Source organism: Maudiozyma barnettii (genome assembly GCF_903064755.1).
Source record: "Maudiozyma barnettii strain CLIB 1767 genome assembly, contig: KABA2_05, whole genome shotgun sequence".
Classification (NCBI taxonomy): domain Eukaryota; kingdom Fungi; phylum Ascomycota; class Saccharomycetes; order Saccharomycetales; family Saccharomycetaceae; genus Maudiozyma; species Maudiozyma barnettii.
The window spans coordinates 140,492-165,426 of record NW_024545242.1 but is presented as its reverse complement, the minus strand read 5'-3'; the positions used below and the strand labels follow the sequence as shown (position 1 = coordinate 165,426).

Below are 24,935 nucleotides of genomic sequence, written 5' to 3'. Positions count from 1 at the left end.
TTTATTTTATGTTATATAAAGTAAGTCTATATAAGGAAGATTGTATATATATAAAGTTAGAATATGTGGTCCTTTTATACTTTTGGAAAAGGAAAACAGTCTACCAAATATTGATAGTATTCTTACTAAACATTCTTGAAACATGTTCTAGACACTTATGAAACAATTAGTAATACTTGCTTACTAATCATTCTTAAAGAATATTCTAGAATCATATTGAACAGTTAGTAATAATTTCTTACTAAACATAAAATTGTAATAACTAAGTATTGCTACTTTCTATATTATAACAATTTGAAGACAAAGGTTAGCTAACACCAATACACAAAGTTTGGCTAAGTTAAAAGTATAAAATTTGTCCAATTTTTCATATAATCCGTGATAGTTTAATGGTCAGAATGGGCGCTTGTCGCGTGCCAGATCGGGGTTCAATTCCCCGTCGCGGAGTTTTTTTGGATTCCAATTTGGAAAATTTTTTTTTACTACTTGTACTAATATTCTCACAATTTGGTATAAAATGTTTTCAGTTAAAATTCTCAATGACTTTAAAGAGGTCCAACCAATATATCAGAATGAACATTACAGTAATCATTAAACCAGATATCTCTCAATTATACATCAAACCCTCTGCAAAATTATTTTAAATCAAAATGAAGTTTGTAGCTTTGGTATCTGGTGGGAAGGATTCTTGTTTCAATATTATACATTGCTTGAAACAGGGTCATGAGCTTGTCGCACTCGCAAACCTTTACCCTTCTACCAATATACAAGAGTTAGACAGTTTTATGTTTCAAACTGTTGGATTCGATATTGTAGAACAGTATACGAAATGTATTAATAATATACCTCTATTTAGGCAGCCTATTGAAAAAAATTCGTCAAAGAACGTAGATCTAAACTACATTGAAACGGAAGATGATGAGATCGAAGAATTATATACACTTTTATTGAAGGTAAAACAAGATATACCCGATTTGGAAGCCGTTAGTGTAGGTGCAATCCTTTCTTCCTACCAAAGGACGAGAGTCGAAAATGTTTGCCAGAGACTAAATTTGACGGCTCTCAGTTATCTATGGCAAAGGTCACAAGAAGTATTGATGAATGAAATGTGCTTAATGTCGAAACAAGATGATGAGCTTAATAAAATACAATGTGCAAAGTTAGATGCTCGAATAATTAAAGTCGCTGCTATTGGATTGGATGCTTCTCATTTAGGTAAAACATTACCACAGATTCTACCCGTGATGACCAAACTTAACAGAATGTATGACGTTCATATCTGTGGCGAAGGAGGAGAGTTTGAATCAATGGTTATTGATGCACCTTTCTTCAATGGTGGGTATCTAGAGCTGGAAGATGTACTACGTGACACGGAATGCAATAATAACGGTGACGGTGTTTTCAGCGCTAACCTTAAGGTGAATTTCAAGGAAAGAACCCTTCCTAACCAATATCTACAGCAACAGTTGGAACATCTGCCAACTCCTTCTATGTTCGACAATAAATGGAATGATCTTTTGGAGGAGGTCAGACTTTGTGATCAAAAAAAAATACCCGATGAGAGTTTATTCAAAGAAAAAGAAACAGATATTACATTTCCCTTTTCCATTCTTGAGAGTGGGTCGATTCTATATATCTCGAATATTCACACTTCTGAAATTATAGGAACCACTGTAGAAGAGCAGACTCAAAATATTTTTACTCAACTTCGCAATACGCTTAAAAAGCATGAAGTTTGTCCATCTCAAATTTTGAATTCAAGTTTGATACTTTCTGACATGAACAATTTCTCAAGAGTGAATATGATATACAATCAATTTTTCGATACATCTAGGTGGGGACCACTTCCACCGTCAAGAACATGTATAGGTTCCAAGAGATTAGGACGTAATATCCTTGTCCAACTTTCTGTGATCGTAGATAAATCCCATGGAATCGAACATGTCAGAAGAGTTAAAACCAACACATCCATTACTATTAACTCTGACAAGAACGGTTTACATGTACAAGGGAGATCGTATTGGGCACCATGTAATATTGGGCCATACTCCCAGGCTATATGGAGTACTAACGATATAAACCAAGTTACATATATCAGTGGTCAAATTGCACTAAACCCAAGTGATATGACTTTAATTGATGATGCAGACCAAGAAGGTCAAGCTGTTCTTTCTTTAAAACATTTTGATACATTGAAACAAACCACAAACTCATCTCACCAACTCTCCATGATTTGTTATATCACAAACTGTGATATGGTCGGCACTGTATGTAATACATGGAGATTATACTGTTCTGACATGGATATAAAATCCGATCACTGGATGGATACTGAAGAAGATCCAATCGAATGTTTAATTATTGTAAGAGTATCTGAATTACCAAGGGGTGCGCTATGTGAATGGGGTGGTGTGTCATGCAAAGAATTGAAGACTACTGATGATTATGATACTGACTTAGATATTGGGAATTTTGAGCGGAGAAGAGGCGGAGACGCTGCTTTACTAGAGTTTGCGACAAATATCGAAGGATTGACTATTACAGAGTCCTTTTGTAGAAATACTGTAATATCTCAAAACACAGAACGTTACTTTGCAACAGTATTCTGTGATTCTGATAAGGAATTGATCATATTTTTGAAAAATAAGAGAGATCGTGCCCATGTAACCTTGTATTTTAACCCAGACGCTTGTAAAAACTTCAAGAACCTCCATTCTAGCGACTGCTCATCAAAAATTACCGTATGTCCTGTTGACCAGGTTTTTGATTGCTTCGGTGTAGCTCATCAATTTGGTTTACATATATCTACAAATATTCGTTAACGGGTGACACCAGTGTGTATAGATTTCTATATGTTTGCATCTTAATATATATATGTATTAGTAGTGAAAACAGTCTCATCAAAGGCTGACAACCTTACAGTTTGAATTGTTTAGTGCGGCTTTGCAGAAACCGTAGGAAGGAATTTAAAAATTTAATTTAAAAATTAAAAGTCGAAGATGTAAACTAGAAACAATAAGAACGTCGCAATCCTTATAAAGAAGTTCAATAGGCTCAAACAATATATCAATTTTAAACGTTACATTAAGTTCGATAAATTTTCCTGAGATTATTGACCCATATATTAAATAAAATATAGGCCTCGAACCTTTACCAACCATTTACAAAAACCTGAAAATGTCAGAGAATTCTCCAAACAGACCAGATATACAGCGGGAGATGCATAAAGTCATCAATGCTGCAAATGCAACAGACAGACAGTTGATTGACAATCATAATTTAGAGGAACGTATTAATATAGAAAAACAGCTGAGAACAGACAGTAAAGCTGGGCTTATAACAAATTACAATGTAAAGGACTATCTATACCATAACGTCCCAATGAATATACTGAATGGAACAATTGGAGAGTATGGCGATATGGCTTACTTTTTTAATAAACTTTATAATGTTCATGGTGTTGGAAGTGCCTTTAAGGAACCACCACTTTATAAAAATCATGAAATTGTAACATCTAAATTTATTAATGATATCTATTTAGGGAGACTGAGGGCTGAGGATGCCCAAAAATTACTTATCTCCCATTCTAAAACTCTCAAACAAGAGTTAAAAAAAACACATCTTATATCTGAAGCAGTTGATACTATAAACAACAAACTTGATCATCCGCTTCAAAATACCGAGCCTATAGATGCAAGTATTATGAGAAGTGAAATGACTATCTCGAGAGGACTTCCACCAATACATCCATCGAAACATATAGAAGCGAAAATCAATTTATCAATAGGCCAGAAATCTGAGATAGAAGATGATTCGGATATCAGTGCACCGAATCCCTTAAATAAACCTGTTACGAAGGAAAATACAACAAATCGTTCAACAATTGCTGGAGAAGAACAGAATGAATCAACTATCAAAATGATGCCGAAACCTAACCAGTCGAGTGAACTAGAATTAAGTATAACCTCCATTCAAAATACACGACCGAAAAATATGACCAAGATATCAAATAATAACACAAGTATAAAGGCAGATACCCAATCTGTTTTCCTTGTTTCAAAAGATGTACCAGTACCTCAAAATTCAGACGTAGCATTACCTTATACTCAGAGTAACGAAAATTCTACTGAGAATGGAAGAAAAAATACTATTATTATCACTACTGAGAATTTAAAAAGCACCGGTGAAGATCGACCCAAATCTCAAACAAACAAAGCTGGTTTGCCAAATGTACAAAGCCAAGTAAATAGTCCATATGATAACTTTAAAACAAACGTAATAGGAGACAATAGAATATCTATAAAAAATATAACGAATTCTACATCTGAAGAACAGAATAATGAGGTAAAGACTAATCCCATTCCTAAATCATCTGAAGAGAATTTAAATTTAAGTAACACTGAGAATGAAAGTCAACTAGGGGAGATACCTCACACGACCAATGAACCCACAGAAATTACTATTCAAAAAGTGATATTACCACCAAGAGACGAATACTCCAACAATAAGGATAACCAAGGAACCAAAATTTCAGATGGTGAATTTAGTATTAAACATGCTGCAAAAAGTGCTGATTTATCCCAAATAAGCGTACCTACAGGATGCATATCCCCAACTACTAATTCTCAGCTTGAGATTAAACCTACTGAAAATGTGTTGCAGATGACCAAAGAGGTTACTGAATCCAATATGGAATATAGCTCAACAAGAGTACCTACAGAAAATACCGCCCTAGTAGAGACTGGGACCGAAACAACATTATTAAATACTACTATGAACACAGAAAGCCTAACTATACCTAAAAATACAACCAAAATTAAAGCAAAAGCTCCAAATGAAAGCATAAAGAATGTCGAAGGTACTGCCATGTCAACAACGGAAAGCAGGGAATCAAATGCGACGACAATAAATAATTTGAAAAGTACTACTCTTGTTAGACATAATGATATACGACAACAAAATAATGGTGCGGAAAAGTCCATCAAACATCAAACAAAGATGGTCATTAACTCAATAAATAATAACCAGCATCAAATTACATTGAAAAATTCATCAACAATGAATCCGCAAACAGTCGATTTAGATGTCAATACAAATATTACAACTGTTTCATCAACGCAACCTCCTAAAATAAGGGTAAAGAAAAGAAAAACAGATAATGATATGAGGAAGGAGACCAAGAGGAGAAAAGAATCTTCTATCACACAAAAAAACACAAATGTTTTGAATATTACTAAACAACAAGATAATGTACTAAACTGTATTAAAAGCAGTACCATGACAATTCAATCACTTTTAGGGAATATACATGACAGTAACCGAGTAGGTAATTTTAAACGGGAGGAGGAATATGATATGGATCTTGTACCGTCGCCAGATCACCTACCAATGTCATCACCTCCTGCTTCATCAAGAAATGGACTATCAGATGATGAAGACAATATTATCAATAATTCAGATGCCATAGATAGACTTCGCCAAGAAGATGATGATAGTGACTTTTATTCACATACAATTGATAATGAAAACGAGCGCTTACCAAAAGCCTTAAAGAGGATGAATGAACTTGCAAAAAAGTATGGTCTATATGAATAATCTATATATTTTCTTAATATACATACAATATCAGTATTTTAATACACCCTTTAATGAAATAACCAGCACACATTATATATAAGCTCCGCTGAATGCCAATGACCAGGTTAAACTTTGACCGTTATCCAAAAATCCTTTATTAAAATTTGGATCAGAAAAAAATCTATAAGATAAATTCGGATCAAATAATGCAACATTCAGCATAATAATCCCTTTCCATCCGTCGTTTACACTCTCCACAATATCTCTCAGAATTTGTTCCCATTCTTCTCTAACGAATATCGGAGACTTAATGAATGAAGATGGCGGAATGATAGGTATACTGTGGATCATTTGAATGTATTCCATCTTATTGCCAAAATATGTAGTGTGATCTATCTTATTTTCGAATAAGATCCCACTTACTTTATTACGAATAAATCTCGCAGGTTCAACTGTATTATTATCTTGGTACAAGAAGTACTTATTTAAGGACGTTTTCAATATACCCAATTGTAGATCAGCAATGTTAACTAAATTTTGGTTCGCTGTTGTAAGACCCCATAATTTGAGCGCATAAGAAGCATTTACATCTTCTGAACTTGACTCTTCGTCCTTCCCATCACCGCTCTCGAATAATCCTTTTGCCCAGGAATGACCATTATACCAATCAAACGACCTAAACACAGGGAAATAAGGATCATTTGGAGATGGATTTGCATAATCTCTTATTAAGAGTTCGACCCATTCTTTGTTTGTGTCCAACCAAACACTATTTCCCGACACTTCCTTATCTATTTTGGCCACAATTGCAGCTGCAATCACATGATAACTGTAATGAAAATGATGATCGTTATAGTATGGATTCCCAAAATCCTGTGATTCATTCCCAGATGATATTACACCACCCCAGGTTGTATCATAAACCAATGGTAATATTTGCTGATTATCAATAAAACGCTGTAAGGCACCTTTCAATTTATTCAACAAATGTGAGACTAAAGCTTCATCATTTAGGATGAAATGACAGCAATATAGGATCCACGCAAATTTTGCAAGTATCTTTCCTGAAAAATACATTGAATCTAGGTTCGATTCATTTATTACATCACCCTGAGTTTCTTCAATTGCCGCATTCCTCATAGTATTCAGTACTTCATTGCTATATTTTTTATTTCGATTCGGAATTGTGGAAAATGGTTCAAATTGTACTTCATTTGGAACCGCAATTTCCATTTCTATTTTATTTGTAATAAATCCGGACATTCTCCCATAAACGGTGGATGCCAACTGAGAATCAATCTCAGTGCTCAAGGTTTGTGATGTCATGTAATCTATATGATGGGGTAAAGCGTACAAGAGTGGCTTTCCCGAAGAAGAAATACCATTTGTTACATAATTGAAACTGTATCGAGCCTTGGCTGGATCATTATCTAAAATAGATGCCTTTAGTTCAGCATCGATTTGGAAACAGTTTGCTGCCTGATCTATACTATCGTTTGTGTCGGCAACTAATTGAAATATACAACCATTGACTGTTCTATCCGCCGAAATTCTGTGTCCTTCTACCAAAGATAACGTTATCGGTTCTTGAGAAGTTACATATAATGTCCAGACAATATCATTCTCCAATTTTATGTGGTATTTAGTAATTTGATTGTTACACCATATTATATTGAGGGACTTGTATCCAATAGCACTTTGCAAGGATGGAGTAAGATTGTAATAAATAGCAGTCACGAAACCCATACCCTGAACAATGGGAAACCAAACAAATTGAGAGTCATTTAGTTTCAACTGAAGCTGGACAGACATATGCTTCACATCAGTAAAATTTAACGAGACTGCATCAGTAGTAGCATTAGAAAACTCTAATGAGCTGAAGACAAATGCCTTGATGTTGGTTGGAGAAAAGAAGAACTGGGGTGGATCATTTTTATCATCAAAAACACGTTGCTCTTCACGGATATGTGTTGTTGCGATCCCGATGAATGGCGATTCTTTAGTCAACCATAGTGAATAAGGATGCGTCCAGATAGGACATCTTTGCTGACCCAGGAACATATTCCCGTAGAATTTATTTGTCTCAACCGTTGGAATTTCAGAAGTCTTACAATAGTTTGTTGGTAATGGTATTGTATGCTCCCTAGTATTAAATATTTCTGAAGGTGGGGCCGTCATACTGATTGGAGTATGAAAATCTATCATTTGCTTTACAGGATTGTTGTCGTTTAAGGTCATTTTTTCCATCTGCTTATTAATAGGTGTAGTAATTGTATTATCTTGAGTATCGGGGGAAATACTTCTTCTGTGACCACTTAATTCAGAAGGGCTGCTACTTTCATAGTTTCTTGATGGAATAGAAGGTTGAGCTCTCTCTGCAGATGATGATTCATTATATTTAAGTGAGTAATTAGAAGTATTCGTAGACCTAGTAGGAATAGGTGGTGGTATCTGTCGACGTCTATTGCTAGAAGAATAACTATCCATTGACTGGGTACTATTGTTACTGGTAGGTCGCGTAGGTAAGGGTGGACCAAAATCTGCATTCGATGTAGAGCTGCCTGGCCTCGAGGGTAAAGGCGGTGTATTTTCATTTCCAGTGTGAATAGGAGTTAATGGTCTAGAAGGTAAAGGTGGAGGTACACTTAATGTATCATGCTCACTATATGGTGGAGGCATGTCATCCATGGTTGTATTGTAACCAACCTGGTTATCATTGTTGGTTCTGGGACAATGTGATGGCATAGGCGGTCTATTGTAACTCATTCTTGCTCCATATATGATGTATATATATATATATCTTTGAACCCCTCAAAGAAAGACGTTCAAATTTGGTAAATTGAATCCCAGGGAGAATTGAAACACTCCCTGTGATAAACAGACATTATTGGAGAACTGACCTCTTAACTTACAATAGGGGAATTGAGCTACCATTAAGAAGCTCGTTGCGTTATTTGAAAATTATTTTATTGCGAAAACAAAAATTCTGCGATGAGCCATCAAATGTTGAATAGAACAATTAGAGACGATTAAATGAAGCCACAAACAGCGCAACATAGGTTCCAGTTATTCTATTGGGCAGTCATAATCACTTCTAGTCTAAAGAGGAAGCATTTGACCAGAAACGAAAATTTAGATGAGTAGATCAAGAAAGGATAGGTCTGCATCAAACGTTCCTAGAGAACTTATGACGTCGTTCCAACAAGAAGAAAGACTTATACGGCTAATTCACCACAGGAATAAAAATCAACATCGTGTAGCTATTTGGTGGAAGCAATTTTGCACATTAAAGAGAGTAGTTACTCAGATAGTTGTTCTTCTCCAACACTGGAACAGATTAGAAATAAATGCATTATATCACATCACTCACAAATTTATTAGAACACACGTTAAGAAGATGTATTATGAATTCAATGGTGTAATTACATTAGGCCAGTTTCCAACTCTTGGAGTGGTACTCATAGGGTTATTAGGTCGAATATATCATCAAGTTACAAAACTTATCGAATTACATAGTGAAGAGTTTCGTAAATTTGAACGAACGACCAATATCGAGAAGCAGGATTATAAAATCCAAAATATAGGAATTTTGAATGATATTACAATATTAAATGAGGAAGTAGGGGAGATGATTATGGAGGATGACATTATAGAGTCCAAAACTATTCCAACTACTGGTGATAAGGAGGAAACTATTAAGAATTGTAATACTAAGGAGGAAAAGAAGAAAAAGAAAAAGAAAACAATTAAGTCCAAAAAGCATAAATCTGCCATTGACAGCATATTTGGATAGATAAGTAAATAATCGAAAGACATAGACACAAGTATACCATTGGTTAAAAGGTGTAGGATACCCTAAGATTTGTTTATAATTATATATGTAAAGAGGTGACAATAAAAGGAATTTGAAATTTATTATTATTCAATGTGAATTATTTAGCAATTTATTTGACCAATTCGGTAGTACAAATGATGCTTTATGTATTTCGGCGTTGTAATATTTCAAATTATCTTGTTCAACTTCAGTAGGAATTCTAACTGGTGAGGTTAGTTCCAATGTTTCATCTGGGGAACATACCATTAGACCGAGTTGCCCTGATGTGTATGTTGGGACCATTGTATAACAATATTTAGTATTTGGGAAGACAGATTTTGCAGCTTTCAACAAGTCTTGCAAATAATCAATATTTAACCAAATGTTTTCAGATGTTTGAGTGATAATTAGACTATCGTTATCTTTTAACGCATTTTTCAATAGTTTGAAATATGTATCTTTAAAAAAAGCTTCTGCAGGGCCCTCTGGATCAGAACTATCTGTAATTATGACATCATATTTATCCTCAGCTGATGTATTGGCAAGACCTTTCAAATATTCAAACCCATCACATAATTTTATTTGTACCCTAGGGTTATCCAATCCATGTGACATACCGGGGAAATATTTTCGAGCTAATTTAATCACTGTCTCATCGATTTCTACTTGAGTGATATGGGTAAGACATTCATGCTTTAGTAATTCACGAACAACACCACCATCTCCTCCCCCAATAACCAAAATTCTCTTAGGGTTCTTATGCAAATATAATGGAATATGTGTAATCATCTCTTGGTATGCAAATTCATCACGTTCGGTACATTGAATTATCCCATCAAGAACTAGAACATTACCATAAGTAGTACTTTTGAAAACTAGAATGTCCTGAAATTCACTGTGAGCATGATATAAAATCTTTTCAACTTTTAAAGTAAATGCTTGGCCGGGGAAACTGCTCTCATTAGCCTCACGAAACCAACCGTCCACTATACTTTTATGGGTAAATTCTGTCATCTTTCGAAATGTTCTAATGCCAAGCGATTATCCCTTATCTTTACAACAATGGTATCAATATAAATTACTGAACTGTTCACAAGCTACACGTTAGTGTGCTTTTAATCATCAGGTCTGAACCCAATAGCCAGCTCATCTCAGTACCCCCTTGACCTTGATTAAACCGTCCCAGTTGAGAAACCAGAAGCTCATCGAAATTTTTCTCTTTGAATTTTCACATTTTGCGAAATTTTTCAGTTTTTAGAAAAATGTCGAATTTTCCTCATTTCTCGAACATCTTTTGGTGCTGATTCTTCCAATAAATAGATATGAAAATCACAATAGTAGGGGTTTGTGGGAGGTCTAAGTTACAAGAGTGATTACAATAGAGTGATGATCTACATGGGAGAGGTAAAGGACATATGTGTATGCGATAATGTCTTCTTTCAATGGCAGAGGTGACAATGACACGAACTGGCTTCCAGCAACAGCAGGGATGAATAGTTCAGACGGTCAAAAGGGACAAGACAATAGCAATGAGTTAGATTTACTTTTAAGTGAGACACAACGGCTACAGAAGGATATTACATCTTTGTTCACCCAATTCACTGATATTAACAGAGATCTAAGGACAGATATTAATGAATTTTGTGATATATGCGATACCAGTATCGCGAATATTAGCGTCCCCAACACATCTACCATTCTCAATGAAAGAACTTAATATAAAATAAGTTTTTAATAATGAACTGAATGTAATTTTGTAACATTTAATTTAATATGTATATTCCAATGCTTTTTTTATTTATCTTTTATATACTACACATATACACGATATTGGTGTATAATGTGTCATTTCCCTAATACTAACCGTCATGACTGCCACAGCTTATGATACTATCCTCTACCGACTGCTTTCCTAGGACCTCTAATAGGTGGTACGGGTTTAGATTGCCTGGTATTATTCTTAAAGAGAGGTGCATTTTTCAACATTTCTGGGAGCACGAAAAACCTGATTTGAGAACCTCTAACATATACTTCATCCATTCTCGATACTTCACCTTGATCTCTACCTGTTATTGTAACGTCCTTCATTCGTATGTTCATATTGTCTTCACTCTCTACCAATTTACCTCTATACGTTTCTCCAGAACTCAATTCTAAAGAGACAACATGTCCCTGAGCTTCATTCAATAATTTTACAGGTATATTACTCATTTTTGCAAACACTAATATATTAATTTTTATCAATACCGTTTCACGATGTCGTTGCAACCTTCCTGAATCTGCTTCTCTTTCGAATTGGTTGACTTTTTAGTCCATCAGTTTTAAATATTGTTACAACTAAAACTTGATGGAAAAAAAAAATTCGTAACCGACTGAAAAAACAAGAATTAGGCCTTAAAAAAATTACTATCAAGAAGACTAAGATGAAGTCCCCCTTTATATAAACAGAAAGAAACTATCTAAACAGTACACTCAAGTAACGAGATTGACAATATCTGCTATGGATGTACACATCGAACATGTACAATTGGAATCTATCAAGGGAATAAACAAGAATATTTGTTCTTTACAAGTTGATTCGAACTCATTTGTTTTTGCTTTAAAGGATGGGAATATTCATTATATCGATCTAGATAAACCTTCTACAATCAACAGTATTAAAATCCCACTTATAGAAAACAATCAAGGTAATAATGAAGAGTTGATAACATCATGGTTAAATACAGATGGTACAAAAGTATTAATCAAAACCAATTTTGCTATGTACTACATGATAGACCTTAAAGAACTGCTCGTGAACACTGACAATAAACAAAAATGTATATATGTTATCAAGAAGTTAGCAAAGAGAGAATATGATATACTATATGTTCAATGGTTAGGTTCCAACAAACTTCTATGTGGCACCGCAAGTGGGAAGATAATAAGCATCGATTTCACTGATGGTATGAAGAACCCTACCATAATTCATTGTTGGACATCAGATAAAAACAAACCAATACATGGCTTACTATATTGCCTTAAGTCAGGGAATCTTCTAGTTGCTCTTAAAAATCGACTATTACTTTGGAAACCTGAAGATAATAATCGAAAGTCTCCTATAGAATTATTAAAAACTAAACCTAAAGAGAATGAGAATTTTAAATACTTGAATCAACAAATGAGACAGACACAAAGTGAAACCAGAACGCGGTTTTCTTCCTTAAATAACAGTATATTTGCATGGACAACATCTTCTGCAATTGTATATGGTGATATATCAATGATCACGACATCTAAGGAGAGCGTTTTGAATAAAGCGAAAATCATATTTAACAATGAATTATTTAAAAACAACAATGAAAGTGTCACTAGAGATGACACCCCTGTAAAAGATGTTATTTTAACGAACTACCATATCATAATTTTGAAAGATTCTACTTTAACAATGGTAAACCAGTTAAACAACAAAATCGCGTATCAGGAGTCAATGCAGTCGCCAGTCGATATTCAAGGTCCTTCGAGTGAGCAATTTATAGGGATAACCGTAGATAATTATAATGAAACTGAGGGTCATACATTTTGGTGCTACTCTAATTCTAATATTTATGAAATCATTGTGAATAACGAGCCACTGGCTGTATGGGATTTACTTTGTAAACAAAAATCATTCGACGAGGTACTATCTTTACCAGGATTAAATCATTCAATTAGAAGTCTAGTAAATCTTCGTAAAGGAACGTTTTTATTTGAAGATGAGAAAGATATACTCGGTGCAGCTAAATATTTTGGGCAATCAGATACAGCCACGATTAGTGAAATTGCATTGAAATACATGGATGATGAAAAAAATGAAAACAAAGGTACAACCACAAGCGCATTACAAGAATACTTAATAATGAAAATGAATCGACTAAACAAACCAAATAATGAAGATATCAACAAAGTTCCAAAAATGCTACTGTCAAGTTGGATTATTTGGAACTTCATGAAACAATTAAACGATATAGATGAAAAAATTAGTCTCGAGGATCAGAATGATGAAAAAACGTTAATAGCAAGAAGAAATGTTTTACAGGATTCCTTCAATAATTTTTTAAAAAGTAACATACCTTCATTAGATATTCCAACTGTTTATCAAATTATTACAAACCAAAATCGTACACATGATCTACTATTCTTTGCAAATCTAATTGATGATTATGAATATATGATCTCTTATTGGATTAAGCATGGAAATTGGTATGAATCCTTAAAGATCCTACTTAAATACCCAAACCCATCTACAGTTTATAAGTACTCTACTATTTTATTAGTAAGCTCTCCAGATGCGACGATAAATGCATGGATGAAAATAAAACAACTAAATCCTGTCAATTTATTACCTGCAATTCTAACATTCTTTACTAATTTTCAAAAAAATTTGATAATTGCTGGCAATGAAAAATCACCTAAAACAAATTATGGACTGACTTACCTTTTAAATTATATTAACGATAAAACGTCAACAAGTTCAAATATACCGTCCATTTTATACAATACGGCACTGTATATTATGATAGCCACCAAAAATACAGTTACCAAAGATGATCAGAAAATAATTAACTTTTTGAAAATCTATGAAGGGAATTATGATATAAATTTTATATTGCAAATAAGTATGAAATTCAAGTGTCATGAGGTTGCAATGTATCTATTATCAGAATTAAAGCTGTATGAAGAAGCTATATCTATTGGTATAAAATATGATATAATTGAAGAAGCAAAGACAATTATCAATAAGATCGATCTAACTGAAGATGCAGAATTGGATCAAGAGAAATTAAAGAAGAGGTTATGGCTGAAAATTGCAACTCACGCATTATCTAACGCTTCTTCAGACTCATTAGATGTTAAGCAAACCATTAATTCTCTTTTGGTAGAATCTAACAACATCTTAGAAATAAAGGATCTATTAATGCTGTGTAAAAAGACTACAACTATTGCAAATCTAAAAGACGAATTGATTAAGAGCTTGGAAAATCATAATGAGAAAATGAATGTAATTTCTAAAGATATCAAAAGGTCTATTCTTTTAAAGGAAAGAATAAAAGATGACATACAAAATTTTGACAAGAAATATAACTTAATCGAACCAGGCGAATCTTGTAATTACTGTGATAAATTTCTTCAAAGTCGGAAGTTCATCATTTTCCCATGTAACCATTGTTACCATAAGGATTGCATCATGAAATTAATCTTAAATTCTACGGACTATAATTTGATAAACGAGATCCAGAAACTCACTCGAACAGTTAAAGATGGACATCCTGACCAAGAGACTGAAGAAAAACTTGAAAGGTTATTAACTACTAAATGCTATCTATGTAGTGACATGAATATCAATAATATTGATGAAGCCTTTACGGTGGACGAGACTGAGATGAATATGTGGAATATATAATTATACTAATAACTACATCAACTGGTATAAATATGTAAGCATATATATATAAATAATAGCAACTTTTTTTTTTCTTTTTTTAAAGGGCTTATTAACAAAAATCGTAGCTAGCAAAACTTCTTCTAGCCGATGAATTTATATTCCATTTAACGATACCGTAATCGGTACCTATTATCAAAGAATTCCCATCCCTGTCGTTTAACCAAGTTATACCAGATATATTATTTTCTTCTGATAAACAACTATCACCTGTTCTTTCAATTATAGGATCGATTAGACTCCTATTTAACGAACTATGGTATGTTTCTAAGGCAGACGAATCATCAGAGCTGTTGTCTGGGTTTAAATAGAATGCGTTCCTGCCGCCTTCATTGTCGAAGAGAGTATCATCAACATTCAACCTCAACATATTTGAATGATGACCAGAACCCCTACTTAGGTTCGAAGAATCTATCTTGATATCTGAATCATTATTTGCATCCTGTATAAATTTGTTTCCGCATTGACCTGATGCTGTTGAGATTCTTCTAACTTTAAATGTTTCCTTCATGTCGTAATCTGCTTCCCTTGAATATTGCTGCAATTCATTGTTTTCATTATTACTGTCAGAATCCCCCGATATCAAATCTATTGATGAAACAGAACCTGTCTGTCTATTATAATGTTGACCATGATTAAAAAAATGATTAGAATGCTTATTGACGGCCTTAGGGAAAGGTAAAATGTATGGTTCTAAATATTTGGAAGGAAGTTTACAAGCAGATGTAGTCCAAGGTTCCCCAAACTTACCGCTTAGGTTATCAGTTAGACCTGACGTCAGTATTCTAGTTCTTGCACCCCTAGATCCTGGGTAGTATGAGCGCATCCCATTAGCAAGTGTATTCAATGAGTGACTGCTACTTCTTGCTGAGTTGACATCATCTGACTCAACATTAATCTTATTCGGTAAAAAAATAACTTGATGATTTGTAAAATTTCTTGTATCCACAACGTGAACTCTCCCTTGATGTTCGGAGATGAACAACAAATCATCTAAACCATAACTGAATCTACAGACTCTGAATGCACCATTGTGGGATTGTGGTCTGGTGGAAATTATCTCGGCCAATGGATTCGATGTATTTCTAATATCATACATTAAACAAATACCATTTTGAAACAACGTTGCAAACTGTAAATCATTCTCTGAAAAGCAATTATAAAACCCGTGGTCACCGTTTGTAGTTTCAAATACATTATTATCAATGGTTGCAGTTATATCGTTCGTATCGAATCTTGGAGTAATTCCAACTCGACTGGGTTTTGAACTCCCCCATTCAGGTTGATTGTCATACTTAAGAGTAAACTGATTAATGACTTCATTTTGTTTATAAATGGCAAACTTATTAGAATCACCAGATACTATCATTGTTTTACCATCATGAGACAACGATGCATTATTTAATGGGAATGACAAGTCTGAATACCGCCTTACTAATTCCACAGATCTATTACTTATATCACATTGATAAATGTGACCATCATTATTGCAAGTGTAAAGGTTATAACTTTGTGTAGATCTACCATGTACAGTAACGCAATTATTAATAAATTGGCCTAGTATCACAGACGTTTTAAATTTTGATTCGTGATTATATATTGAAAGTATACCTTTCCATATATTTGGGTTCCCATAATTAGAGCCATCTGAAAGTATATTCCTTGATGACATCGATATTGGTAGTGCAGGTGATTGTAAAGAAGTTGATAAGGATGATCCTGAGGAAGTAGCCTGGGAATCATCATGATCTACCCGATTCCAATTGGTTGGGAACCCTTTATCATCTGATCCTACTAATCCACCACATGCAATTAATCCATTTTGTTCAGTGAAACATCTTGGTTTAAAATTAAAATCCACAACTGTTTGAGTAGGTGATCCGTATAGATTTGAATTGTTATTCTTATTGATATTTGAATCTGCCAATGTATATTTCGATATTCTTTGTCTTTTATTCTTTGTCTTTTGATTTGATCCATCGTCATTATCAACATCATCAACATCAACATCAATAGCATCATCATTATCATCATCATAATATTGTTGTTCCGAAGATAAACATCTGGAATCAGTGTTTAACGATCTAATAGAATGATCATATATATAATACAGTTCACCATTCGAACTACCTGAATAAGGTTTGATACAATCTCTAAGCTGCCAATGATTGATAGTCACTTTTGCATCAAACAGTTCTAAATTCGGTGCCAAATAGTTTTGGTATATTTTATCAGAAATGGAACCTAATGAATCTCCATCCCATTCATTGAACCCACTCGGAGTTCCTACAATAGTCATTTCTAATAATTTGTTTCTAGTATTAAGGTAATGTAGAATTATAAATGTGCTGTTGGAGAGGAAAATGCGTTTACCTATATTCTGTTCTGTGATGAGTAAAATTTCTTCTTCTATGGTATTTATATTATTATGTAGTTGTTATCATTCCTCTTTGATTGGAATTCTCTTATTTGAAATAGGCAATCTAAAAGACAAAAAAAATAAGTTAAGAGAGGAATACTTTTTGCCAAACAATAGACCTTTCGGAAGAATCCATAAAACTGGCAAGAAGGTTCTTATTGTGACAATACAAGCATACCTCTCTAGGTTTCGTCGATTACCTGTAAAACTGTTAGTTGACCAGAATACTAAAACTTGTTGTAAATCTTGCCTTCAAACAGCAACAGCCACCAACATTTACAAGCGATACTTCCATTACCATTAAGTCTGGTATTATTAACGATCTCATCCCTTAACGAATTTTTGCCATTCTTTCCTCACCGCCACAGCCGAAGAAACGACCGACGAGCTGCGAATTTTTGCGGGTCTTTTCATCTTACCCACCCCCTTGATAGCAGACTCAGTGCGGGTGTTTCTGAGAGATGTTGCAGGATTGGAGAACTATTTGCAGTCACGTGAAAATATATCGTTAGTTTACTTACATACAACAAATAGATAGGTTCTAGATATTTGTGCTATTTGTGCTATTTGTGCTATTTACTTGAGACTGAGCAAGACTCTAGCGGCATCATCCGCATCGCCTGTATGGTTCGTATGAGTTACCTGTTTGTTTGTACTGATGGGACTGATATCGTTGCTCATTGTCCTTAGGGACTCGGCACCGATGTTTGCCCAGTCCTCTTCATCTGTCTCTGAATGGGGGGACTCGACAATATTATTGTTTGTCAATGGTATATTGGTATCACTGATATTTTTCTTGTTGTTATTATTATTATTAATATTATTATTATTAGCTATAGCAATGATTTGGTCTCTTTGTTCGATGATTGGAAGACCAGGGGATTGGAATGCTCCCATTTGAGAGCGGGTCCCTAATGATGTAGCAGAATTGTTAGAACCTTGTGCTGAAATATCATTAACTGTATGGAATAATGTAGATCTGATACCAGATTCCTTAGAGACAGAGAGTCGGGAAGATGATCTACGTGATACATCTTCACTAAAGGAGTTACGACCTGGTTTCAAGTCATTACCTAATCCTGAGATTGAACCCTTACGTAATGGGAAATTATTATTTGGACTTACGTTAGAATCTTCGCCTGTATATAAGATCCTTGGTAAAGGTGGGATATTCTCATTATCTAATATATGTTTCCCACTTAATGGTGAACCAATGACACTATTATTATTACTATTATTATTATTATTATTGCTGTTGTTGTTATTGTTGTTGTTGTTGTTGTTGCTATTATTACCCATGTTAAAGATATGTACAGGGCGACCCTTTGAACTAGATCTACGACTTTTATTCTTTAATAGTGGTCTAATCTTTTGTGCTAACATTTCTTGTTCTAATGCTTCAGGCATAGTATCATCATATACTACACTAGATTTACGTCTACTAAAATTGAATGCACCATTAGGTTTGATCATTTCACGCACAAAATCTTCGTGTTCATTTTTAATTTTATTACCATTGCTATTATTACCATTATTATTATGGTTATGCGTTCCATGTCCTTCATCATCTTCCTCACTAAAGACATCATTATCTTCTTCGTCTGTTTGTAAAACATTTTCATCTATATACACCACAGATCTTGCTCCATTTGGTAATTCGCCTTGAGCTCTCAATCTTGGAGACAATGGCGCACTCATACTTTCCACTAAAGATTTCTTTCTTGTATTAGTATTGCTACTTAATCTTCTCTTAATCTCTGGCGCATTAGGGTTATTACTATTATCTCTAACTTTTGCATTCAATTTATTGGTCACATCACGTTCTTGTTTGAATGTCTCAGGAGAAACTTTTCTTACTGTCCACAGCCCCCATCCAATTTTTTCGAATATTAAAGATTGTTCTTCATAACCCGTCTCCATTACATTCATAATCAAACGTCTTTGTTTAGAAGTACTCAAGTTCTTAAAATATGGGATCTCTTCCGATAAACTTTGCGTGATAAATCTTATTGCTAGAGGGCCTCTAGTCTCCAACATTTTGGAGATACGTTCTGGTGTCACCATGTGTACTGCATTCTGAGCTTCAACAGATGTTATCGGCAGTGGCTTATTACCATTGTCAGTATATTCAGGGTTACTACCTACACGTTTCGTAATTCTGATTTGCTCTGTTACCATTATTTCAGTCTTTACTTCTCTTTATGTTCCTTGATAAAAAAAAATTTCACGACACTTATTATTGCACTTTTTTTGTGGTTGTGGTTGTTATGATTTATCCTTATTGTTTTTGTTAGAATATATATCGAGAATATATGTTCTACTCAATAGTTCAAAAATGTGCAATGTGTATCCACTTGAAACTAACGAACTATTTCTTATACTTGAAATTCACTTCTAATTGTCTGCATTATATATTTAGTTTCCTTTCCCTTTTTTCCTTTGCAAAGAAAAATTACCAGCTGTCACTCAATGCGTCTTTGTTCCATTTGGTGCATTTATGAGTAATTGGGAGTACGCATTGTTCCAAGGAGCAGCGAAAGTAGCAGACAGAGAAGGGAAGAGGGAGAGAGTTGCTACTAATAGCACATGATAAACTTGTGGTCTATGATAATCAACTGTGGTATTGTACATATGCTGAACTTGCTTGTGTGTTGGATACCGGAAGCAAGTAATATCGGTCGAGATCTGTTCTTTATCAAAGCAGATAACGAACCGTCCCGAATCTTGATTAAAAAAAGACATATTAGATATGCTTATGGCTTTGTTTATGAATGCTAAATATGTTGCATGTATATATGTATATATACATACTTGTAATTATTTTAGTAAAGTAAGTTTGCATTTATGAATGAGTTAGAACTTACCAGAATGTTTCAAATAATCCATGTAGAATGCAGGGATCTTATCTCCGTATTTGATATTATTGTTATTACTTATTAACTGTTTTTCCCAGTCAGATCTACCTGTAGGTTCTAATTGTTTCCCATAATAAGATAATGCATGTATCAATTTTTCATGATTGAAATGTAATTGACCACTTTTATTTGGTGGAGATACCACATTTAATCCATTAGCTACTTTAGATATATCTGTAAGTATCTTAGCTGTAAGACCCCAAACATCTCTTACTTTACCCATATCTGGGTATTCTTCATCTGAACTGAGACTCTCTACTTCATTCAACCAAATGGCTTCATTTTGATTATTTACTGGATAATAAAGATGCCTGATGTCCCATTCAATACCACCCCAATCCCCTACGAATTCCTTATGATTAATATATTCAGGGATATACTGTAGAGCCTTCTGAAATGTATCAGCGATTAGATCATTTAATGGTATTGAAAATATTGAGGAAGTTTCACCGGGATTTAACTTCCCAAAAAATTTAGATATATCAAGAGGACTCTCATATATAGAATCGGACGCTGTTTCTCCAACATGATTATGCAAGAAACAGATTAATGGTTTTACGCTAAGTAATGTCCGTGAGATGTAACATGGGAAATCCAGGGATATATTCTCAATGGCCATTTGAAATTTTTCAGATAGGACTAAAGGATCTCTTGGTAATCCTATTTCTTCTTCAGCTTCACGTCTAGCAACTTCTTCAAATGTTTCGTCGTCATTGTCGGCTTTACCGCCTGGGAATGAAACATGTCCTGAAAAATTCCTTAAACTTCTTGATCGTTTCGTCAATAGAACACGCAATTCACCTCTGGAACCAATGAACAATAACACTAAAACAGCAGATCGACGATCTGATGGCCAAACAGACTTTAAATCAAACTGTCTATGATACTTAAAATGGCTCAAGTTTTTTAATAACTCAATCGATTTTAACATGATCAAATACTTATATGGTAACGGATTCGTGGCTCAAAGAACTCCCTTTTATTATCACTGAAGTCCTTAAAGATATGCTGCTTTTAGCCTCTGACAACGGAGTATACCCACCCCCCTTTAAAACGCCAAACTTTTCTAGTCATAGCAGCATCGGAGTTCGGGGAAAGTCGGTCGGAAACTTCCGGAGATTCTTTTTTTTCATGTTTAAAAATCGTTCTCTACGAATATAAATGTTTGAAATCTTATAGTATACAAATATATATATATGGAGATGAACTAAAGGTTGGACGCTTCGTTTCTCAATACAAAGAGTGGGTGTCAGGTCATTACACATTAAGATCTACCTTTAATGTGTATGTCACGACAATTGATAAGGTAATAAATAGGATCGCATATTGTGCAACAAAGAATACCGATAAACAATCCATTTGGACGTGAGATCCCACAACGGGTGTATAAAAGGCTGTGAAATAAACTTGAGATGTAGAACAAGGCATCGACCATGTAAGGACCATGACAAATTTCCCAATCCGCGAATCCAGCCAGTTCATGTCGTACAGTTTGTTAGCCCATAAGACACCGATGATAGGCGATATAATCAATCTGAAAACTGTCATTAGTACCACAGATCTATCGAAACCTTTAGGGATAGAATTAACCTCTAGTCTTGCTAATGTACCTCCCAACAATAATAATCCTAATGGAATACATGCATTACCAATATAAGCTGTAAAATCCATTAGAAAATTTAATACCGGTAGGTCATCTGGAGCTTGATGAACATGGACATACGTTGGAACAAATAATGCTTTAATCCAAGGAACTAATGCACATATAATACCTAGTAATGCACCCAAGGAAGCTGGTCTACAGAAATTAATTGCAAAATATGCAACCCATTCCAGATGATGTTCATGAATAAAATCTGATACTCTCTTTTTAAATCTAATCCATTTAGTAGACTTTTCGGAGTAGACAGATTGCAAATCACCATTACTCTTGAGAGTATTTTCTACTATACCAGTTTCTTCTGTATTGTTATCAATTGCGCCAATAGTGGTGTTTTCACGTCCAACTTCTTCGGTCATACTTAATGGTCGCGTAAGATCTAATTCACCAGTCTTTATACGGTTAACAGCACTGAATGATGATATAACATCATGGATAGATGATCTCCTTGGTCTTCTTCTTGTTACAGCGCTCCTATATTCATCATAACCTAGGTTATCTTCATTCCTATCATCTAGTCCCATATTATTCGAATAGAAAGAAGTAGTTCGCCGTATTTGATCGGACCCACCAACTAGATGTGCCTCACTTGGCTTCTCAATTTCTGAGGTTGTACTCTTTTGATTAGCCGTATCTTTGTCATATTGTTGAATATAATTGCGATTCCCTGTAAAATAACCATTCTCATAATCAACCACGTTACTGCTTAAACTACTTAAAACACTAGCCCTATTCGATCCATCCGAACTTGAAATACTGACTCTTGGTACTTGCGAAGTTGTTTCTAGATTGTTATCCTTAGGTTCGTCCATAATCATTGATGTTCCCTGATTAGTGTCAATATCAGATATATTTACAGAAGTATTTTGACTTTCTAAGTCTTCAGAATCCTTTTTAGAATCTCTAAAATCCAATCCAACCATTCTCCACATACCAAAATTCATCATTAGAAAACTTTGTGTAAATAAAAAGATACATGAATAAGCGACACCTTTTTCCGATTCTGCTTCTGTGAAAATTGCACCATTACCCATACTTTGTGTATAAGCAATAGGAAGATCAGAAATATTCGGGAAAAGACCAGCAAAGATAAAACTCCAGTAGAAGGTCTTTGGTACAGGCGTTGTATAGTTCGTAATCAAAGCACCTGTAGCACCAAATGAAAACAAGATGATTGCAGACAGGATAATGACACCGACTTCCTTGATATCATGCCATGAAATATTTGTAACAATCTTATTGAAGGTCAGACAGGGCAAAATTGCATTAACAACCATATTGGAAATACCTTTTGCATTTTCCATTGATACAATATTATATTTGGCAATGAGGAATCCCACAAATATAATTGTGTAAATCTTGAAGATTGGTTTTAATGCAATGTAGATGGCTGCACCTAGGTCTATTTTAGACATATTGATTCGATTTGACTGAAAAGAAAAAACACTGTTCACCTTCTTAAATGGTCAATCGTATGATGATGTAATTATAGAAGTATTGATAGTAGGTAATATACAAAATTTTATAATAAATGTTGGCTGTTTATATCAGAAGATATGACAACTTGTAACCTTTCATCCTTAGATAAATTGGTTATTAAAATATTTCATCCATAATGTGGTCCTGATTTATTAAATAGAAATTGATCTTCAATTTTTTTGCATTGTTTAAAGAAAACTAGAGCAAACTACCTCAATATCCCCTGCCGGCTCATTTTTATTTCAATCGGTCTTATTCAAGGAAACCCAAAATTCACTCACGGATTGCCAAGAGTATATGTCTGGGGATGATTGACGTCTGAAAGTTCGCAATTCACGAATCCTTTTCTATTTTGGCATGTTTCTTCCCTTCAGGTAACTGAATTTGTTACTCCTAGATACAATTCTTCGATCTGTTATTTTCTTTTATAATTAAGATGGAAGCGGTATTATATATTTCTGTTTTTGTACGGTATTTTCTGAGTTTTGTACTTTTCGATCCGAAGTTGAAGAAATTTTCTCTCGGGGTACTCTCACCCGGGCGGAATTAAAGGCGGGATTAAGATTGACACATATCTGATGACTATCTGGGTTATTATATACTTTGACACAATATTCTGAACTACGAAGAAGTTGGAATGTCACTATGAGGCTTTCATATTAGCTTCCCATACTGTTTTACTTTATTTTATTGATATTATAGTATAAATTAGTAACCTACATATAAAGTAAACTTTGATAGAGTAAACATTTGTGATATCTTTTGGCCATAGATTTTCGTCAATACCACCTTAATAAACATATCGAAATGTAATTTATTTGATCACAATTACATTCTATCCAATTGACTACTCAAAATTATATATAGGGTAACCTGTTCTAATTAAAAAGATATTGACGAGAGATTTTAATATATCAAAATCAGAAGATAATATATTTCTATCTATTTGATGAAAAAAGAAGACCAACACCCCTATTAATAATTATTATTATTGAAACTAGGTATGTTAATAATGGATACGCTTAATTTATTGTGAATAGTTTCGACTGAGTTTGTCGTGCCACTCTTCGAATTTTGATTTAAATGATTACATAAAACTATATAGTACACATTTTTCATTCCTAAATGAAATAATATTCCGTATTTATATAGCAAAGTCATCTGTTGTGTCGTATTTAATAATTATACTTTTCTTAGCGATGAATAAGAATATGAAAGCAAAACTTTTACTTGTCGTTGAAAGTGATATTGTTGCTCTTTAAATTAAAAAGGTCGTACCCGGATTCGAACCGGGGTTGGTCGGATCAAAACCGACAGTGATAACCACTACACTATACAACCATTAAGTATATATTTTTAGCAAACAGCAGTCTCAGATGCCGGAAAAGTGAATGTATAGAATCTAAGATAGAGTATTCCATTCTATTAGTCTCTGCAACTTTTTGTAAACGTAAGTTTGTCAGAAATTAAGAGTAATATGCACAACACTTAATTTCAATAGGTAAAGAACTACTTTTAAGCACAGTTATTATGAAGCGTGTTAAAATATGAAACAAAATATGTGGCAACATGAAACAAAGTTAATCGCATTATGAAACAAACATAATTCG

The 24,935-nt window shown here is 34.1% G+C and overlaps 11 protein-coding genes and 2 non-coding genes across 13 annotated transcripts; 5 read left to right on the top strand and 8 right to left on the bottom strand.

Annotated features, from left to right (window-relative positions):
• Positions 1-375: 375 nt before the first annotated feature.
• KABA2_05S01760 lies at positions 376-447 on the top strand. The gene has a single exon. It is a non-coding gene; the product is annotated as a tRNA-Asp (tRNA).
• Positions 448-650: 203 nt separating this feature from the next.
• DPH6 (diphthine--ammonia ligase) lies at positions 651-2,822 on the top strand (the record flags this gene model as incomplete). The annotated part of the gene is made up of 1 exon (XM_041550720.1): positions 651-2,822. One exon carries the CDS (start codon positions 651-653, stop codon positions 2,820-2,822), a length of 2,172 nt encoding a protein of 723 aa, XP_041406654.1.
• A 355-nt stretch (positions 2,823-3,177) lies between these two features.
• On the top strand, positions 3,178-5,595 carry KABA2_05S01716 (uncharacterized protein; the record flags this gene model as incomplete). Its single annotated transcript, XM_041550719.1, has 1 exon — positions 3,178-5,595. The coding sequence occupies one exon, from the start codon at positions 3,178-3,180 to the stop codon at positions 5,593-5,595; it is 2,418 nt and encodes an 805-aa protein (XP_041406653.1).
• A 72-nt stretch (positions 5,596-5,667) lies between these two features.
• Positions 5,668-8,343, bottom strand: ACF2 (endo-1,3(4)-beta-glucanase; the record flags this gene model as incomplete). The annotated part of the gene is made up of 1 exon (XM_041550718.1): positions 5,668-8,343. One exon carries the CDS (start codon positions 8,341-8,343, stop codon positions 5,668-5,670), a length of 2,676 nt encoding a protein of 891 aa, XP_041406652.1.
• A 370-nt stretch (positions 8,344-8,713) lies between these two features.
• Positions 8,714-9,370, top strand: RMP1 (Rmp1p; the record flags this gene model as incomplete). Its single annotated transcript, XM_041550717.1, has 1 exon — positions 8,714-9,370. The coding sequence occupies one exon, from the start codon at positions 8,714-8,716 to the stop codon at positions 9,368-9,370; it is 657 nt and encodes a 218-aa protein (XP_041406651.1).
• Positions 9,371-9,499: 129 nt separating this feature from the next.
• Positions 9,500-10,405, bottom strand: SPE4 (spermine synthase; the record flags this gene model as incomplete). Its single annotated transcript, XM_041550716.1, has 1 exon — positions 9,500-10,405. One exon carries the CDS (start codon positions 10,403-10,405, stop codon positions 9,500-9,502), a length of 906 nt encoding a protein of 301 aa, XP_041406650.1.
• An 876-nt stretch (positions 10,406-11,281) lies between these two features.
• Positions 11,282-11,602, bottom strand: SMD3 (mRNA splicing protein SMD3; the record flags this gene model as incomplete). Its single annotated transcript, XM_041550715.1, has 1 exon — positions 11,282-11,602. The coding sequence occupies one exon, from the start codon at positions 11,600-11,602 to the stop codon at positions 11,282-11,284; it is 321 nt and encodes a 106-aa protein (XP_041406649.1).
• A 289-nt stretch (positions 11,603-11,891) lies between these two features.
• On the top strand, positions 11,892-14,813 carry PEP3 (tethering complex subunit PEP3; the record flags this gene model as incomplete). The annotated part of the gene is made up of 1 exon (XM_041550714.1): positions 11,892-14,813. One exon carries the CDS (start codon positions 11,892-11,894, stop codon positions 14,811-14,813), a length of 2,922 nt encoding a protein of 973 aa, XP_041406648.1.
• A 91-nt stretch (positions 14,814-14,904) lies between these two features.
• GID11 (Gid11p) lies at positions 14,905-17,151 on the bottom strand (the record flags this gene model as incomplete). The annotated part of the gene is made up of 1 exon (XM_041550713.1): positions 14,905-17,151. One exon carries the CDS (start codon positions 17,149-17,151, stop codon positions 14,905-14,907), a length of 2,247 nt encoding a protein of 748 aa, XP_041406647.1.
• A 696-nt stretch (positions 17,152-17,847) lies between these two features.
• KABA2_05S01562 (uncharacterized protein) lies at positions 17,848-19,449 on the bottom strand (the record flags this gene model as incomplete). Its single annotated transcript, XM_041550712.1, has 1 exon — positions 17,848-19,449. The coding sequence occupies one exon, from the start codon at positions 19,447-19,449 to the stop codon at positions 17,848-17,850; it is 1,602 nt and encodes a 533-aa protein (XP_041406646.1).
• Positions 19,450-20,124: 675 nt separating this feature from the next.
• On the bottom strand, positions 20,125-21,117 carry PCD1 (8-oxo-dGTP diphosphatase; the record flags this gene model as incomplete). Its single annotated transcript, XM_041550711.1, has 1 exon — positions 20,125-21,117. The coding sequence occupies one exon, from the start codon at positions 21,115-21,117 to the stop codon at positions 20,125-20,127; it is 993 nt and encodes a 330-aa protein (XP_041406645.1).
• Positions 21,118-21,443: 326 nt separating this feature from the next.
• On the bottom strand, positions 21,444-23,261 carry KABA2_05S01518 (uncharacterized protein; the record flags this gene model as incomplete). Its single annotated transcript, XM_041550710.1, has 1 exon — positions 21,444-23,261. One exon carries the CDS (start codon positions 23,259-23,261, stop codon positions 21,444-21,446), a length of 1,818 nt encoding a protein of 605 aa, XP_041406644.1.
• A 1,333-nt stretch (positions 23,262-24,594) lies between these two features.
• Positions 24,595-24,666, bottom strand: KABA2_05S01496. The gene has a single exon. It is a non-coding gene; the product is annotated as a tRNA-Gln (tRNA).
• Positions 24,667-24,935: the final 269 nt, after the last annotated feature.